The sequence below is a fragment of the Rhineura floridana genome, chromosome 2 (assembly GCF_030035675.1).
Source record: "Rhineura floridana isolate rRhiFlo1 chromosome 2, rRhiFlo1.hap2, whole genome shotgun sequence".
NCBI classification, from domain to species: domain Eukaryota; kingdom Metazoa; phylum Chordata; class Lepidosauria; order Squamata; family Rhineuridae; genus Rhineura; species Rhineura floridana.
The window spans coordinates 234,462,978-234,481,064 of NC_084481.1; the positions used below are offsets into that span (position 1 = coordinate 234,462,978).

The following is an 18,087-nucleotide window of genomic DNA, read 5'->3' on the forward strand; positions in this document are numbered from 1 at the left end:
AGTGATTTCATGGGACATCGTTACATTATTATTTATATTATATTTCCTACCTGCATTTCACCATAAAGTCCCAGGACAGGTTACAACCATTTAAAATTATAATATTAAAAACAGTAAAAACAGATTACAATCAGGAGAACAGGGTAAATGTTAAAATATCTCTCTCACGTGTCAAAGACTAGGATAATAAGGTACTGTACATCTTCAGCATAGGGTGGAAGCTATTAAGGTACCAAACACATCTCTGGGAATTCCACAGCTTAGGGGCTGCTACAGAGAATATCCTCTCTCTGGCCACTACCCCCCAAAAATTTCCAAGGGTGGCGGAACTACCAAGAGGACTCCCTCTGCTGTTCTTAGCCCCCAAGAGTCTGTAAGGAAGGAGGCCGTCTATCAGATATTTGGGGCCTAAACGATTTAGGGTTTTAAACACTAATGTGAGCACCTTGAATTGGGCTCAGAGAGGAACTGGCAATCATGTAGTTGTTTATCCTGGGAATACTGCTCATTCCACACCCTTACTTACTTAGGACATTTATTTAGTATACTTGTCCCTGTGTTGGCAACTGCAGGATCCACAGGGTAGGGGGGCTGGATTTCATCCCAGGATCATAATTTGCTAACCTCTACTATACACTTTCACCCACATGGCAGCAAAATACACAGCTGCATCTGCAATCACCTCATGTGAAGAATTACCACAGCAAGCATGAGGACCTGTATCCCTCCAGATGTTGGAGTCACTTCCAGACAACCTGTTTATTGACCATACAACTTGATTTATTTGCACAAAGTTTATAGGGCGGTTAGACAACATTAGCTATTTACTAAGCATTCATTCTGATGTGCTTGCAGGGAGGTTAGATGGCATTGTGTCAAGTGTTATCCCACTTTCCAGTACACAAGTTCCAAATAAAGTTTAAGTGTGCCAGATGAGAAGTGGTGGGATATGTAATTTGCAGGCATGTGACTGACTCACCAGAAAACAGTGACTGCCTAGAAGTGTCTCAGACTACAACTCCCCTTATCACCACTGGCCATGGTGGCTGGGTCTGCTACAGGGTGTTGAAATCCAGGTACCTGGAGAGCCCCAGGCTTCCCATTTTTCTGTGTCGCAACTGTGGAACAGCTAAAGCTGCTCCTTGCTAAATCCGAGCTGGACAGTTCTTCAAAGACGCCCAAGGAGAACATGGCAAGCAAGTCCACGCAGTAGACGCTCGACCTACTATTTGCAAAGCGATTCAATGAACACTCTCTACCCTCCAACACCGAGAGCGGTGCTGCCTAGCACGCTAAAAAATCCTCTCAGGAGGAGCTTCTGCGACCACGCCCCTCTCCAGGCTCCTGAAGGGGCCGCCCCCTTTTGATTGACAACCACTACGCAGCCGGTCGGCCCTCGCCCAAGATTTCCTCTCCTGCTTTTCCCCGCCCGAGCCGCTAGAGGGCGCGGCCGGGTCCTCCTAGGGTGGGAGGGGGGAGCATCGGAGGCCGGCTTGCGCGCCTGCGCAGTGCGTCTGGGACGGAGGCGGCCGCGGCCCAGGCTTGGGAAAGCAGAGCGGCGGCGCCTGCTGCGGCTTGCGGCGGGGCCGGCGGCCTGGGAGAAGACGCGGATGTGACCGCGGCTGGCTGGCTGGCCGGGCCGGCGGGTAGGGCCGGGGAGGGGGTGAGAAGCGCCCCTCCCCCCCTCATCCATCCCGAGGGGGAGGGGAAGCGGCTGAGGCGAGGGAGGCGCGGGAGGAAGGGGGGGCTATGCAGCCGCCTCAGCCGCCCCCCTACGAGTTCCTAAGCGAAGAGAACGGGCAGAAATGGCGGGGGCTCCTCGTGCCGGCCCTGCGCAAGGTCAGTCTCTCGGTCCCCCTCGCCAGCGGCGCTCCGTCATGCGCGCGCTCGCTCTCTCCTTTCTGCGCGCGCACCTGCGGGGGGGGGAGGAAGAGGAGGAGGAAGGGAGCTGTCTTTTACCTTGACAACGTTGTCTCCTAGGCAACGGGATCCCCCCTCCCAATCAGCCAAGGGCTCCCCATCCCCCTCCTTCACTCGCGTGCCTCGACAATTTACCTCACGCCTCAGGTGCCCCACCCAGCCACCCCGCGCCAGGGAACGCCCCCTTCCTTCCTCTTCCTCCAATAAGGTGGCCCCTCGCCCCAGTCCTCAGCCAGCCAAGTGCCCCCCATTTTCTCTCCCCCCTCAGAGACGCCTCATGTACAGCTGTACCAGCACCCCGATCCCATAAGTTTCACTGCCCCCCCCAGCATCTCCACAGCCAAATGTTCTTTGTATTTAGTTATTTATTAAAAACAAAATTCTGTACTGCCGTGGCATAAAATGTCAGGGCATTGTTCACCTATAAAACATAAAATACTATCAAAAACAATACAATATCTACACGTGCACCCCATTTATTTATTCATTCAGGGCACCCCTTTCCTGTCTTTGATGCTCTGGGCCCTTTGAGGAGGAAGAGCTGGATAGACCTTTAATGAAAAGTAAAAGATTAAAACTTTACTCCAGTGATTCCATCCCAGTCACAGCTGTGTGCATGCTATACCTTTAAAGCACCCCCCCCACACACACACAAAGAATCCTGGCAATTCTAGTTTACCCCTCACATAGTTACAGTTCCCAGCACCCTCAAACAAACTACAGTTCCCAGGATGCTTTTGGGGGGGAAGATGTGGGAATGTAGCCGGATTCCCTCCAGAAAAGCTCCATAAACATTTGCATTTCCCTCAGATCCTCCTAAGGCAAGTGCATCCCATCCTCAAGCTCATCTGGAGCCAGGCACTTCTTCCATGTGTCTTTAGTCCACACCACCGCCACCCCGATCTCTCCTGGCACAACAGCCTCCTTGCACATCCTTCTGCTACACTTTTTCTCCCAAGATGCTGCTCTTTGCTCAGGCTATTGGGGGGGAAATTCTGCCCCTGCTTCTGCTTTTGAATTTTATTTTTTTTTGTAACTGAAATATTTTGTTTTATGCTGTTTAACTTGGTTGTTTAGTTTGGGTTAAGTTGTGTATATTTCCATCTTGGGACCTTCGGATGAAGGGCAGACTATAAAAACTTTTAATAAAATAAATAACATTAAAAAGATTATGCCATAGGTAAGGCCAAAGCTGTTTTAAAAGTAGGAGCAAATTATGGGTTACTCAAAGAAGAGATGTTGGCTAACGTCTTGGAAATGTGATAGTCCTTTACTGAATCATGCACAATCACGCTCTTCTGCAGAAACAACAGTGCCCCAGACCTGTTACATACTCTACGCACCTTCGTGTTTTCATTACTAAATGTGCAAGTTACCCTTTGCTAGCGCTACAGATGCCTTACACTCAAAATACTCTATGCTTTGTAGAGCTTCTACCTATGTGTTATGATCCCCATTTTTGTAGTTACGTCATATCCTGCATGCCTACAGCTGTCATTATTATCTCCAACGCACACTTTTGAGAAAATGCACCATTGTCATTGTTACTCGCTCATGTATACACAGGATTCTTATTACCTACTGTCCTCACTGTAATACCACACTGGACGCATGCACCGTTTAACATACTGTTGTCAAAACATACCCTCAATCAGCACATGAGGTTGATATCACCCTGAATACTCTTACTAGTTATATCCCAGCATTCGCTGTTAAACACAGTGTCACTTTCCCTGTTGTGGTGGACATGCCTCCTTCTCATATCTGCATCTGCAGTAACCTTCCATAATCTTTATCAATGTGGCACCCTCCAGATATTTTGGACTACAAATCCCATCCGCCCTAGCCATCACTGATCTAGGGGGCCAGGCACCAGTCACTCTCCAAGGACAGGATTTACCCTGTCCCCAGGAGATTAGACATTGCTCTGATTATCTTGCCTGCAAGATGTTGCATAGGTACAATTTTGTAACAATGGCAACACTTTTCAGGCATCCCCCTCTCCCCCAAAAAACACTTCAGAATTGAATCTGAGACTTTATTGGATACAGAGTTGTTACATTTGCTCCAAAACCCTTTCCAAAAAAAGGTGACTGTAATCTGGGTTTTTCTGTTTTTTCATATTCTGTCTCCAAAATTCTGGACCCTCTGAAAAAGAGAGGAGCAGGGGAACCTAGTAAGCACTTTTGCTAGGAACTCTGTTACATGTTCAAAGGGTTCCTTGCATCTTTGTTTTTTTATCATGAGTATACTGAGAGATGACTGAGCTCTGTTATCTCTAGTTGAAGTATGCAAGATCAGAGTATGCAACTTCGTTTATTTTAAACGGATTTTCATCTCTAATATTTATGAACAGAATATCCATGAGATGAAAAAATTATTATAGGGAAATTGTTCCTTCCTCCCTTACTCAAATTGCATGTGGATTAGTTTCCATGCATTAGTTTAGTGGAATGGATATCCTGGAACCAAAAATTTCTATTTCTGAATCAAATGTTCAAGGTTTCTGCTACTTTTGCCATGTGTCCCAAGTCTACCATAATATGTTTGCACCAGTTTTTGCAGCTACTTGCTTTTGAGCAGTAATTTACATATACCTTATGTTGCTCTTTTCCATTCAGAGGGTGAATTACTCAGGCAGATGAATTATGACAGCTATGGCTGTAAAACTGTGTGCCTGAGAAACAGAATAGGGGAAGAGAGGACTTCTAGTACAACATTCAGTGATGTGTTAAAAATGAATGAGTAGGTATATAGAGACTGTCCTTTTAAAATAAATCTATGAAATTTGCAAATAAGATGCCACCTGTTTTCCTGTGTTGGAATTTTAATTTACTCTTGTAGATTTGTTTTTACTACATTTACATTCTGCATTTTCTCTGAGTACTTCAGAGCAACTGAAATTAGGCTTCCAGGGAATGCCTTATCCAGGCTGAGATCTGGTTAGCTTGAACAATGCAACAAGAAGCATCATGTCTCTTCTGCCCATTTTCTGGGCCCAGAGAGAAGTTCAGTAGTGGCAGGTTAGCATGAACCAGCCAACAGAATGTTTTCTCAGTTAATAAATAGAAAGCAATCGTTCCTCTCTTCACACTAGTAGCTGTAGTTTATCTAACAGCCTTTGATTTTATATCTTGCATGCTGTCCTATTTTCAGAGGATGCAAGACCAGGGAAAAGCCCCTAAATCATGTTGGCCCACGGTATATGGTTTCATAATTTCTTAAAATAAAACTCTGGACAATATTTTTTTATAAAAATGAAAGCTGAGATTCTTAAAGAGTCAAGCAAACACAATGCCCTTTCACTTCAGTGTCCTTTTTTGGTGGTTAGAATACAGCAGCTTGTTGCAGAGGTATTGAGTCTGCAACAAGTCCTTTTTTAAAAAAAATGTCTTTTTAAATGATTTTTTTGGGGCGAAAGTATGACAGTAGATATCTAAGATCCATTCAACAGTGAAGGCTGATTGGGAAAACACCATGTTGGTTGCAGTTGTGCACAGAGTTATACGTGCTTACAGCCCAAAGAAGTCTATGGGATTTACACACAGGTAACTAAAAGCCATTGACCTTTCAAAAGTGTGAAGTGTCAGATATATCAAAGTAAAGCCGCAGTCCTTTGATTTCTTACCTGGGAATAAGCCCCACTGGACTTTTGCTTCTCGTAAGGTCATGCTGTAAAAGAACACACCAAGAAGATGAGCCTATTTGTCCAAACAGTCACAAAGTTGTCTGTAGAGACAGCTTAACTGATGCGTAGGGTTGTATTCAGTGCAGCACTAAGTGACTCTTTCCATTAGTGCAAAGATTTACACTTACTTGCACAGCGGAACTTCCAGCTTGCCCTCCAAATCTATTCTGTGTTTCCCCCCCCAACTCTCTGGGGCAGTTTTTGGGATGGGTGCAGGGTGCACACCTGAGGAGGAAAGCAGGGGGTGACATTCCTTTGTGCAAGTGCAAATCCTTGTGCTCATGGAATGAGTGCGTTGGATCTAGCCCTCAGCATTCTGGAGAAGACTGTTCGACTCCACTGCATAATATGCTTCCCAGTGCTTTAATAATGTATGTATGTTGGTATATTTTGTTTTTACATATCATTATATACCACTCTGTGACCATTGGATGAAGAGCAGTCTTCAATAATGAACTGAAAACAGACCTTGAGGTGTTTTGAGTGGGCATGCCCTTCTTCACCCAATACTAAAAAAGGTTTTCAGTTCAGTTCCTCAATTTTGCTTCCTCTAAACCTACACTAACTGTGTGCTCATACGTTTTAAACTTTTCAGACATTGCAATCTGTTCACACCCAGGAAAAATCTACCCCAAGCAGAACCTTTCATCTGCCCTGAGACCTAAAATGTGATAGCTGTGCAAGCTTGATTGAGGAGGGATGCAGATGGGTGGAGAAGCTTGTCAGGGGAAAGTCATTCAAAGGAAGCTTGGGAGGATAATATATTTTTCCCAGCACGAGCAAACCCAGCGGGGAAGGAAGGATTTATCAACTTAAGGAACAAGTTGCTCTGACGCTGCTCAGTGTTTATATCAGGGAAGTAGCTGGAGTGGTAATTAACTACACCTGACTGCCAAGTGTAGTCGTTTAGTCTTCTTGTCTTCATCTGAACAGCTCCCCTTGTTGGTATGGCTGGAGGACTGACTAGGGTTGGTTGTTTTAACAGTTTCCGAGTTTGTCAGAAATTTTATAAATAGTTGCAAGTTAACTATTAAACTATGTAAAAGATTTCAAAATAAACAGCCTGTACTTTAGCAATTTTTATTTATTTATATTTAACTAGTTTTTTAACACCTGCCTTGTTAGACCCTTAAGATTCCCTGAGTCTTGTCTGAGCGTCACCTTTCTCCTAAGAGTCTCCTCAGATTTGGTAATCTCGGAAGAACCACTGCTCTGAAATTTGTTTCTGCTTCCTGGTTTAGAACAAGGGAAGTAATGAAAGGTCCCTTGTTAAAGCAGAAACAGTGGATGGGCCCTTGATATTGCTGAATGATTTGCAATTCTTTGCTGTTGCTTTCACAAATTATGGACAGTTATGGAAGAAGGCTGGAATTAGGTTTTTAGTTCACCGAGTAAAATTTAACCTTTGTCACTTTATGTAACAATTTCTTTTCTGACACTTTATTTTGGCATGTGCCAGAGAAATCAGGGTATTGAAAGGAGGGCCGAGACCTTGTTGTAATTATTTCTGTACTGTTTTTACTCTGTCTTCTGATTGGATAAAGAATTGAAATCTTTGTGCAGGTTCAACAGCAAGTCCACCCCAACCTTTCAGCCAAGGAAGATTCCCTTTACTACATTGAGGAGTTAATCCTTCAGCTGCTGAACAAGCTATGCATTGCACAGCCACGGACTTTTCAAGACGTAGAGGTACGAATGCAAGGGAAAAGGCCCAGGTGTTTCCTTACAAAACTATGTTGGTAGGAGAAAGAGGAACTGAAAAGCCTCCGTTGTAATCCAAGCTGAATCATGACCGGAGCAAGCCTGCTGGAGAGAGGGTAGAATGCTTCCCTAAATTAAGAAAATAGACACCAGCACTCATTCTCGCATAATGCAGTTGTAGACCTCTGGGACAGGCAAAGCGTATGCAGTCACCTTCTGTGGCAGGAGCGTATTAATCAGTGTTGTCTGGAGAGCATGAAGAGGGTGGTGCAAAGGCTTGGAGAGTTTGCTGTGACTGTAAAGCTTTTGGGGTTCAGTGAACTGCGTTTAACAGCTGTGCTTTACTGAGACAAAATGCATACAGGAGAAACTGCTTTTCTGCTCCCACAAACAAACCTGTGGAAGGACTGTGATAGAATATGCATTTTCCTTGCCTTCTAATATTTATTTATTATTGTATTTGTACCCTTCTAATATTGTGCTTGGTTTGTCCTTCCTTGTGGTGTTCCCTGCTGAGGTAGGGAAAACTCAGGAAGGAGGGGTCTGAGAGAAGGATGTGGCAGCACAAGTGGAGAGACACCCTGCCTCAGAGAAATACACCCCATGCTGTTGTAGCCATTGAAGGAACTTTGGAGGGGGGTCTGCTTTTCCTTTCTGGCAAGTATTTTCAAATCCCTTTTTTTTTTACATTTGGACAGGAGCGAGTTCAAAAGACCTTTCCTCATCCAATTGACAAGTGGGCAATTGCAGATGCACAGTCAGCTATTGAGAAGCGGAAAAGAAGAAGCCCCCTCCTGCTACCTGTGGACAAAATACATCCTTTGTTAAAGGTATGTTGTACTGCGGGCTAGCAGCTGGTTTCAGATGCCATTTTTAATTAATATGTTTGCCCCTTCTCCCTTTCTCAGTTAAAGGACCTTCAACCTAACAGATTCTGCCCCGGAACATGAGACGTAATGATAAAAAAGAATGTCCTTAGGCATGTGCAGAATATCTTCCCTTTTCAAGGAGGAAATGCAACCAGCCCTTTCTTGTAGCGTTGTATAAATAGGCTGCCCTCTTGCTCAGTGGCTTTACAAAGAAATGAATACGGCCCCCTATTCAAATAGGGAAATTGAAGTGGGGAAAGAGGAAGTTGGAAGGGACAGAAAGGGCATCAACTTCTCTGTCATAAGCAGGATCCTCCATGCATTAGCTGTGGTTTACATTTATTCACAGCGAATGTGAACAGAAATACGTTTAGAACCGCTAGACTTCCATTCCAGGGTACTTCTGAGGCTGCCTTGTGCTGAGTCATTGGCCCATCTAGCCTACCACTATCTGACTGAAGCGTTCCAAAGTGTAAGGTGAGGGTCTTCCCCAACAGCTGTTACCTGATACTTTAATTATGGGTGCCAGGGATTGAATGTAGGATTTTATGTATGCAAGCAAAGTATGGGCTCTACCACTGAGCTAGGGTCCCTTCCCAAAGACCTCTGGGTCTCATGAGGTCTTTGCTAAAATAGCACCAGCCTCAGCAATGGTGACAATACAGTAATTTAAATGTACCTGTTGACCTGCTGGAATCCCCAATTCCAGAGCATGAAGGGTGCCTGAGCTGCATTTGTTTGTTTAAAACATTTTGAAACTAAAAAAGACACCTGAAATGATGCACTTTCAGAAACACTCTAAAATCAGACAATGCCCAAGATTTTTAAAAACAACATCAATAAAAAAAATCAGCCGTCATTAACAATCAGTTAACAGCCTTTCCCAACCAGTGTGCCTCCAGATGTTGTTGGACCACAACTCCCATCTTCCTGACCACTGGCAATGCTGGCTGAGGCTGATGGGAGTTGTGGTCCAACAACATCTGGAGGCACACTGGTTGGGAAAGGCTGAGTTAAATAAATGCACCACCTTCCTGGCTTGTTCTGGCTCAGTTTGGCATGCATGGACGTGAGCAGGTATGACGGAGTCAAGCTGAAGAATGCCTCCCCAAAAGGGAGGAGGAGGAGGAGGATGCAGCAACAGCAGAGGTTGGGCCTACAGCTTCCCTTTCCTGGGCTGGCCAGTGGGGATTCTGTGGTAGCAGTGACTGCTACTGCTATATGGCATTATTCATAATAGGTCCTGCTCCCCTGGCATGCACACTTGGAATTAATGTTGCTGTCATCTTTTCCCAGCTAAGCTGTCTGCTTTTGCTCAAATGAAAGCAAAATAAATGTGATTTTATATTTACTTTTCCCCCCCTTGTTGACTTTCAGGAGGTTCTTGGTTATAAAATAGATTATCACGTGTCTCTTTATATTGTGGCTGTCCTGGAATATATTTCAGCGGACATCTTAAAACTGGCTGGCAATTATGTTTTCAACATACGACACTTTGAGATCTCGCAGCAGGACATTAAAGTATCAATGTGTGCTGATAAGGTGAGGTGTCTTGAAATCCTGGGTTTAAACAACAAGCACCTTCATATGCATCCAGATTCGTTATGTAGCTATAATTTTTTTTTTTCGCCTTAAGAACTGCTTTTGTTACTTCTTAATCCACCTTGCCATGTTTAAAAAATTAAATAGCCTCATTGTTTCATTTCTGTGTAAGCCAAAAGCCTTTTTGGACGTGTTTCTTTGTCACCAGGATCTATGCAAAGAGATTATGAAACTTTCCCCCGCAAAATAGTAAATTTAGCCAGAAAGATAGTGGTAAATTTAGAGCTTTGCAACTGGGCATCAACTTCATGTTTCGTTATAGAAAATTTGAGTGTGTATAAAATGTGTCTTTTTCTTTTTAGGTGTTAATGGATATGTTTGATCAGGATGACATTGGCCTGGTTTCTCTCTGTGAGGAAGAGCCCTCTTCTTCCGGTGAACTCAATTACTGTGACCTTGTCAGAACTGAAATTGCAGATGAAAGACAGTATTTGCGGGAGCTGAATCTAATTATAAAAGTATTTCGAGAAGCTTTCCTGTCTAACAGAAAGTTGTTCACACCTAATGTAAGCTAGTCTTTTGCTGTGCCAACTCCTTTGTGTTTTAAACGCTTGTGTGCTTTCAGACATGATTAACAAACATTTTCCCTCAAACATCTATCCTGTCTTGTAGCTGCAGCTCCTTTTAAGGAGGAGACAATTGAATTAAAAAGACCAGAGCATGTGGACATGTGGAGGTGGGGTTGAGGAAAGAAGGGGGCATTCCCATGAATGAAAAGAAACAAGCACTGGGAAACCTCAAGAAAGAATTCAAGGACTCCTGTCAAGTGGCAGATAGGGACATGAGCTGAAAGTGGAAAGAGGCAGAGGCCAGGGTTAGTTATCACAACAAACACCTGACTTAGAAATTTTTTAGGGGGCAGGCAGTGCCATACGGCTCTTTTCTGGATGGTGTGGTTCCCTTTGGCCTGAATCTGATGGTGGCATGCAGGACAAATCCTCATGTGACAGTCCTCAGGGCCCTGATGTGGGCTTAGTCCTGACAGGAAATTACTAAGGTTGGATACAGCAGCATTTTAAGAGTGTAGTCCTTCCTTTCCTTTCCTCCCCCTCCTTGCTCCGTGATGGGTTTATTGCATGGATTTCAGTATGAAAGCCCTAGAGAATGACTTCTCTGTCACAAACAGAGAGGGCAAGGATGGAGGCAGTTGCAGTGACTGCTGTTTCTTAAAGGAATTATTTCTTTCTCCAGGGAACCAAGGCAGCTCACATCATTCAGATACAACAATAAAAACTAATGATAAAAAAGTAATGTTTAAAAACCACAACTGAAACCCAACCTTGTATAGTGTAACAGCTGCAGGAATAATAAATTCCCATGTGCCTTTCTGAAAAGAGAGGTTCTTTATTGTCTTCTGAAGATGTTTATACCAGGGGCACAACATATGGATAAACTTTTCTGTGTAAGCCTTGTTAAAACGAATACGAGCTGTGCAAGGGGACAGTAGTTATTCTGCAAAACTCTGTTTTTAAAAATAGGTGGTATATGAAGGAGGGACTCTTCCAAAGCTCATAATGGTTGGGGTGGGCAGAGAATAGGCTGTTAAAATGCTGTGAGATGCAAAGAAGTCTTTCACATTAAAATGACCTATGATGCTTTTCTTGGATCCTTTGCCTCCTTTTAACTGAGATCCTTGAACATATTTTCAAACTACTGAATGTTTAAATGAAGGTGGAGAAAGATATATGTCTATTATGGGGGATTCTCTTTTCCTTAGGATATTGACATGATATTTAGCAACATCACAGATATCCATGAATTGACAGTAAAACTCTTGGGGTTAATTGAGGATACTGTGGAAATGACTGATGAGAGCAGTCCTCATCCCCTGGCTGGAAGCTGTTTTGAGGATCTTGCAGAGGTGAGTTGGCTGTTCAGTCTATTATAAATATGCTGCTGAGTGCATGACTAGCTCAGAATTCTAGCTGGATCGGAATGCATTTCTCCTGCAATGGAGAATTACCTCCCCACCCCCCAGCTTCACCTTCCAACTCTTGGAGAGCAAAATGGTGACAGAGCATAGCACCCTCATCCCTCCTCATGGGTAGCTTCAACACATGAGTAACATGCCTGAATAGGGTTACTATTCAAGCATGTTGCTGAATAGAGGAAGCCTCTATGACGGCCATATTCTGTAATGGCTTCTTTTGTCAAATCTTATCTGTAAAAATATGCCTGTACAAATCAGATAGATTAATTACTTTGCCCTGCTGAAGGGTAGCCAACATTCCAGATGTTTTGGGCTACAGTTCCCATAATCTCTGGCTATCGGCTATGCAGACTATGGCTGCTGGGAGCTGGAGTCCAACAATATCTGGAGGGCACCACATTGGCTACCCTACTGCTTATCTTGACAATTGTCTTTTGGCTTCAGAAGCACTGTTTGGTTGCAGAGGAGAGCCTGTGATCTTTGGCCAGGCTTCCTTTTCATTTGTTTACTAAAACATACTGTCAGCCACTCTGCTTCTGAAGGCCTTGCAAAAGTAATTTCTGCCACTTTTTAAAAACATATTGGGGGGGGGGAAACACATACATGATATAGAATAGCTCTTTGGAAGATGTATGTATTAAGTGACCTGTGATTGGGGTGGGCTGGAGGTTGTTTAATTAAACCCAAGGCTCTTTAAAATGAATTGTTGTTGTTGTTGTTAAATTTATAACCCACCCTTCCTCCCAGAAGAAGCCCAATAACAGATCTTGGTAAAATATATTACAGTTCAATTCAGAAGTAATACCAAACCATAGTTTAGTGAATAGGAATGACCTTAAGAGTTCTTCCTCTCCTGTTGCATTAATTCTTTTCTGCACTACCTGGTTTTCACCAACCTAGCTTTCTGTGCCATTTGGACCAGAAAAACTATAGTTTAGTGACATGCTGCCAAACCATAGTTCAAAGTTGGTTTATAAACAGTGGTTTGAGGTAACAGCTAACAGTAGTTTGCTAATTTAGACATTATCGCAAACTATGGTTAGTAAAACCAAAGAAATACATAGAACTCATGTACAATATTGGAGGAGGAGCAGATGAGTCCAGGGTTGCCGTTATGTCTGAACTGAGCATATGTGAGCTGGGAATTCTAAATCATCATCTGAATAATTCACGAGAGATGCAGAGGGCTTGTCTAATACCAGAAGGAGCTGGAATGCTTTGAAGTTATTTGTGTCTTTTGCATGTAATGTCTACATTTTTACTCTATCCAGATACATTTGCACTGTACCCCTACTGCCTAAATAAAGTGGTCCACAGTCATTTATTAGCTTCTTTTCAGGGCCAAGCCCTCACAGTGTACCTACTTGAATGCTGTTTCAAAGACTCTGACATCATTATTCAAGTAGTATTGAATTACTCAACTCCAGTCATCCTTCAAGACATGCTATACAAATCAGGTGGATGGGGTGCCATTACCCACATAACAGGAAAATCATTATAACCAACTCTCCCCCCCCCACTCCGGCTTGTATAATTTGCAGCGCTTTCAGGTAATGTCTATGTCACTCCTGTGCTGTTCCCCCCCCCCCGGTCCATAATTCACTTGGAACTCATGCTCTCTTTTTCTAGGAACAAGCCTTTGACCCTTATGAGACCTTGTCCCAGGACATCCTTTCACCACAATATCATGCACATTTTAATAACTTGATGGCTAAACCTGCTGTGGCTCTGCATTTCCAGGTAGGAGTGAATTTACGTACCTGTTTAAGAGACTTGCACCCCACTTTTCTATCAATGATACTCAAGATACAAAAGATTATGATGAAAATAAACTTGCATTTACACACATAACTCAAGCAACCCTAAGGTCTGCCTGGTGAATGGGGCCAGCGCATGCTTCCCTTCGGTTCTACAGCCAAGCATTGTTTCTGGAGGGAGCGGAGAAGCAGCCGCTCCTTCTCTGCCACATGGAAGGGCTAAGGCTAGTCTTCCTGGAAGGCAATGGGTGCAGCCTCCCCGTGCTCCTTGGTTCCCTGGACAGTGGCAGAGGCGGCTAGAGTGTGCCTCCTTCAGCTCTCTTGCCCCAGATAATTTTTGTGTGCATCTTGTATTACGTGTTGATGCTTACAAACACTATATAGAGGATAGCCAACACGGTGCCCTCCAGATGTTGTCAATTACAGTTCTCATCATCCCTATCATTGTCCATGCAGGCTGGAGCTGATGTGAGTTGTAGTTCAAAACATCTGGAGGGCGCTCTGTTGACTACTCTGACTTAAGCCCAGGACAGAGCCCTGTGGCACCCCACTCAGAAACTCCCTCCAGTTTGATGATGCGCTCTTTGAATATGGTTTTCTATCCAGCTGTTGATATTATCTTCCAGCCTCCATTTAGCCACCTTGCTAACTAAACTTTAACCAAACTTCATCAGGTTTTGTAGAAATCAAAGGGTTGTATTCAACTAAGTCCTGTTCAGAGTAGACCCTTTGAAATTAATGGACCTAAGTTATGTCCATTAACTTCAGTGGGTTTGTTCCGAGTAGGACTAGCATGGAATACCACCAGTTACATCCATAGCATTCCCACAATCCACTAAGCTAGTAACCTGATCAAAAAAGAGATAAGGTTAGTCTGGCAGGATTTATTCTTGAAAAATCCATGCTTGTTTGTGTATTAATCATGGTATTGTTATCCAAATCCTTACAAATTGACTCATCTATAATCTGTTCTGGTATCTTCTGTGGTATCAAAGTCAGATTACCTGGCTCTTCCCTTTTCACCTTTTTGAATATTGAGACAACATTTGTCTGTCTCCAGTCCTCTGGCACCTCACCCATTCTCAAAGATGGTAGAAGTTCTGAGCTTCCATCAACAAGTTCCTTTTATACCTAAGGATGCAATTCATCTGGCCCTGAAGGCGTGAACTCATTTAAGGTAGCTAGAGATTTCTCGACAAACCCTTACTGATTTTGAACTGCAATCCTGATCCCTCACCAGTCACACAACATCAGTAAGGTTGAACTGATGGAGGCTAAATAGGAGTTGAGCAGTTCTGCTTTCTCTTTGCCACCTGTTAATATTTTACCATCCTCACCGAACAGCAGATCTTGCATTTCCTTCCTCTTGTTTCAAACGTAGCTGGAAAAGCCCTTTTTGTCACTCTTGGCATCTGTCACCAGCCTCAGCTTGTTTGGAGCTTTAGGCTTCCTAACATTGCCACTACAAGTCTGGGCTACTTATCTTTACTCTTCCTTGGGGAGTCTCTCCTTCCTTCCATTTCTTATACTTTTATTTCCTGCTTCTCGCTAAGATATTTGGTTTTTTAGAAGCCCCTCATGCCTCTCTCTCATTGAAATTGTTTGTGGTTGTGCTTTATTTATTTATTATTTGATTTATATCCCACCTTTCGTCCCAGTAGGAGCCCAGGGCAGCAAACAAAAGCACTAAAAACACTCTAAAACACTATAAAAACAGACTTTAAAATATATATTAACAAAGCATTCTTAAAAACAGACTTAAAAAAAATCTTTTTTAAAAAAAAGAGGAGAGAGAGAGAGAGCTAGTGTGGTGTAGTGGTTAAGGTGCTGGACCATGACCTGGGAGACCAGGGTTCGAATCCCCACACGGCCATGAAGCTCACTGGATGACCTTGGGCCAGTCTAGTAACTCCTTTAGTAATGCTTTCTTTGGGAACTCCCACTTAAGGCTCCTTTCTCTATTAGTATATCAAGCCATGGCATCCTCCTAAGCATTCCTCTGAGCTTATCAAACTCCGCTTTCCTAAAATCTAGGGTACACATTTGACTATGCTTCCACTGGTTTTGCGTGAGAAGATGAATTCTAGTATTACATGTTCACTTCCCCACCACTTTAATCTCATTGACCAATTCTTCCGTATTGGTTAAGGTCAAGTCCAGAACAGCCAATCCCCTCATTCTTTCCTCCACCTTTTGAAGGAGGAAATTGTCAGCAAGTCATTCCAAGAGTTTGGTGGAGATTCCATTATTAGTGGAATTTGTCTCCCAGCAGATATCAGGGGGTACTTTAAAAAAAAACACCTTTTTATTGAGTATTTTGAACAATACAGCATAATAGACTTGTGATAACAGTTACAAATCAAAACCGAAAAAACAACATTAGACCCACTTCAGTAGTGCAACATGTACATATAAAAGGTACAAGGAGAGGGGCCTAAGAGGAAGATACTGCATCAGACGGAGCCCGCTCTCTTACAGTGTCTCTGCAAAAGCTTGCCTGCATGGCTGGCAGTAGATATCAGGGTACTTGAAATCCCCAATCAATACTAATTATTGCTTTCGTGAAACATCTTTAATTTCTGTACGAAAAACCATGCACACGTTCTCCTTGTTTCAGTAGTCTGTAGCAGACTCCAGCAACAATCTTATTGCTTTTCTCTTGATTGACTTTTACTCAAGTGTCTTCCACAGGACTACCTTGTTCACTCTCTAGAATTTCTGTGCAGGTGTACATGTTGCAAGTGTACATACCTTTGACATGTAGTGCTAGTCCTCCTCCCTATCTGTTGAATCTGTTCTTTTTGAACAAGTTATCCTTCTATTGCTACATTCGAAACATGAGAGTATTCCAAATCCCAGCTATATCTGTCACGTCTTAGTTCCTTCCTGTGATAGGAGTTCATGCTCATCTTATTTATTTTCTAATCTTTGTGCATCGGCATAGGGGCATCAGAAGTCTTGGATGTTCCAAGGAGAGATGCTCCATTGTGTCTCCTGTTGTTTTGTTTTGATTTTTGCTAGGCACTTTGCCCTAAAACTTTCCCAGTTTCTCCAGTGGCACCCAGATCCCTATTTTTAGTCCTTTTCTCTTGTAGTTAATCTTCAAGTTATTGGGTTGTATTCAGCTAAATCCTTGCGCTAGCAGAACGTTTCCAACTAGTGCAAGGGGATATCCCCTCCCCCTCCCACATGTGCCCCACCTCAACTCCAACTCCAAATCTACTCCAGAGGATCGGGAGAACCTCCAGAACAGATTTGGGGAGGGGGGAGTGTTCCATTGTGCAAGGCTGATGGAACATTTGACTTAGCACTAGGTTGAATGCAACCCATTGTACCCATCTCACACAAAATTTAATTTAAAGACCTCATGGTCAGGTTCACCATGCTTCTGCCAAACACAGTTTCCCCAGGCCCTGTGAGGTTGTGAAGCCCATCTCTTGCCAGTAGACATTCATTAAGGAAGCTTTGACTGTTGTCTCAGAAATCTGTTGTCCCAGGACCTTTCTGTAGCCATTCACCACAGCTGGTCATTCTTCTCTCTGTTTGTGGTCCTCTACTTTTTACAGAAAGAATTGACAAGAAAACCACCTGAGCTCCAAGATCCAGAGCTTTGTAGTCAGATGTGATATGTTCATAGTTGTGCCTGGCATTGCCATTCATTCCCACACGGATGAGAAAGAAGGGATAATGACCAGTGGAGTTGATAAATCTTGGCAACAACCTGTCCATCACATCCTGGATCTCGGAAGACAGCATGATTCACGAGTGAACAGGTTCGGTCGGCACGCTGCCGTTTCCGTACCTCTCAGTAGGGAGTCCCAGCCACTGCCACCTTTCTCCTCTTCCTTTTTCTGCATGTGTTGGTGGAGTCATATCTGTCTTTGAAGGGTTTTCCCACCTTATTCAGCCTTTTGCAGCTGTCCCCCACCTGGCTTGTCAGAGCCATTCTCATTGGAAATATGCTGAAAATGATCTCTCCGTTTCAGTGGTTCAGAATGCTGTTTGATTCTCCTGGTCATGATGGTCACTGTCTTCAGGTCCTAGTTGTGGACTTCCCTTGGGGCATCTGGTTGACCACTTTGAGAACAGAGTTCTAGACTTGTGGGGCCTTTGACCTGATCCAGCAGCCAGGCTCATTTTATGGGTTGTATTCAAAGTAACGCTAAGACAAATATTCCATCATTGCAAGGATTTCTCCTTGCTCAGTGGAATGTTGTCCCTCTCTCCTCTCCCCACGTGTCTCTAAATCTGTTAGGGGGTTTCCCCAGCCTTTCAGGGCAGATTTGAAGATGGGGGAGCAGAAGAGCAGGGGAAGTCCTGTTGCTCTAGCATTAACCCTTGTGCTCATGCAATTATTTAGCTGAATACTGCTTTATGCCCTTAAGTTCTTCCATGCAATTTCGTCTCTGCTCCCATCTTCTCTCCTTCCTGCTTCTGCCCTTGCTGTAGTGCTCTGTGTCTCTGTCCAAAATGGTCTCCTCTCCTCTAATAATGCAGACTGTAGAAGCTCACTCCTCCGCTCCTTGTTTTCCCTTCTCTTCCACAGAGAAATAAGCTTACACTTGCTGCAGGTCTAATCCATGTTATTTTCAGGCAAGAAATTGTCACGTAGGTTACAAG

At 43.6% G+C, this 18,087-nt stretch overlaps 1 protein-coding gene across 2 annotated transcripts in view; it reads left to right on the top strand.

Annotated features, from left to right (window-relative positions):
• Positions 1-1,454: 1,454 nt before the first annotated feature.
• Positions 1,455-18,087, top strand: part of SOS2 (SOS Ras/Rho guanine nucleotide exchange factor 2) — a 43,368-nt gene continuing 26,735 nt past the window's right edge. The window contains exons 1-7 of one of the 2 annotated variants that reach the window (XM_061612608.1): positions 1,455-1,839; positions 7,172-7,297; positions 8,008-8,139; positions 9,556-9,720; positions 10,083-10,286; positions 11,498-11,641; positions 13,340-13,450. In XM_061612608.1, coding sequence (XP_061468592.1) covers positions 1,750-1,839; positions 7,172-7,297; positions 8,008-8,139; positions 9,556-9,720; positions 10,083-10,286; positions 11,498-11,641; positions 13,340-13,450 — 972 coding nt within the window. In that variant the 5' untranslated portion in view covers positions 1,455-1,749. Of the gene's footprint in view, positions 1,840-6,519; positions 6,577-7,171; positions 7,298-8,007; positions 8,140-9,555; positions 9,721-10,082; positions 10,287-11,497; positions 11,642-13,339; positions 13,451-18,087 lie in introns of those variants that run through there. The other variant, XM_061612609.1, reaches the window with a different exon arrangement.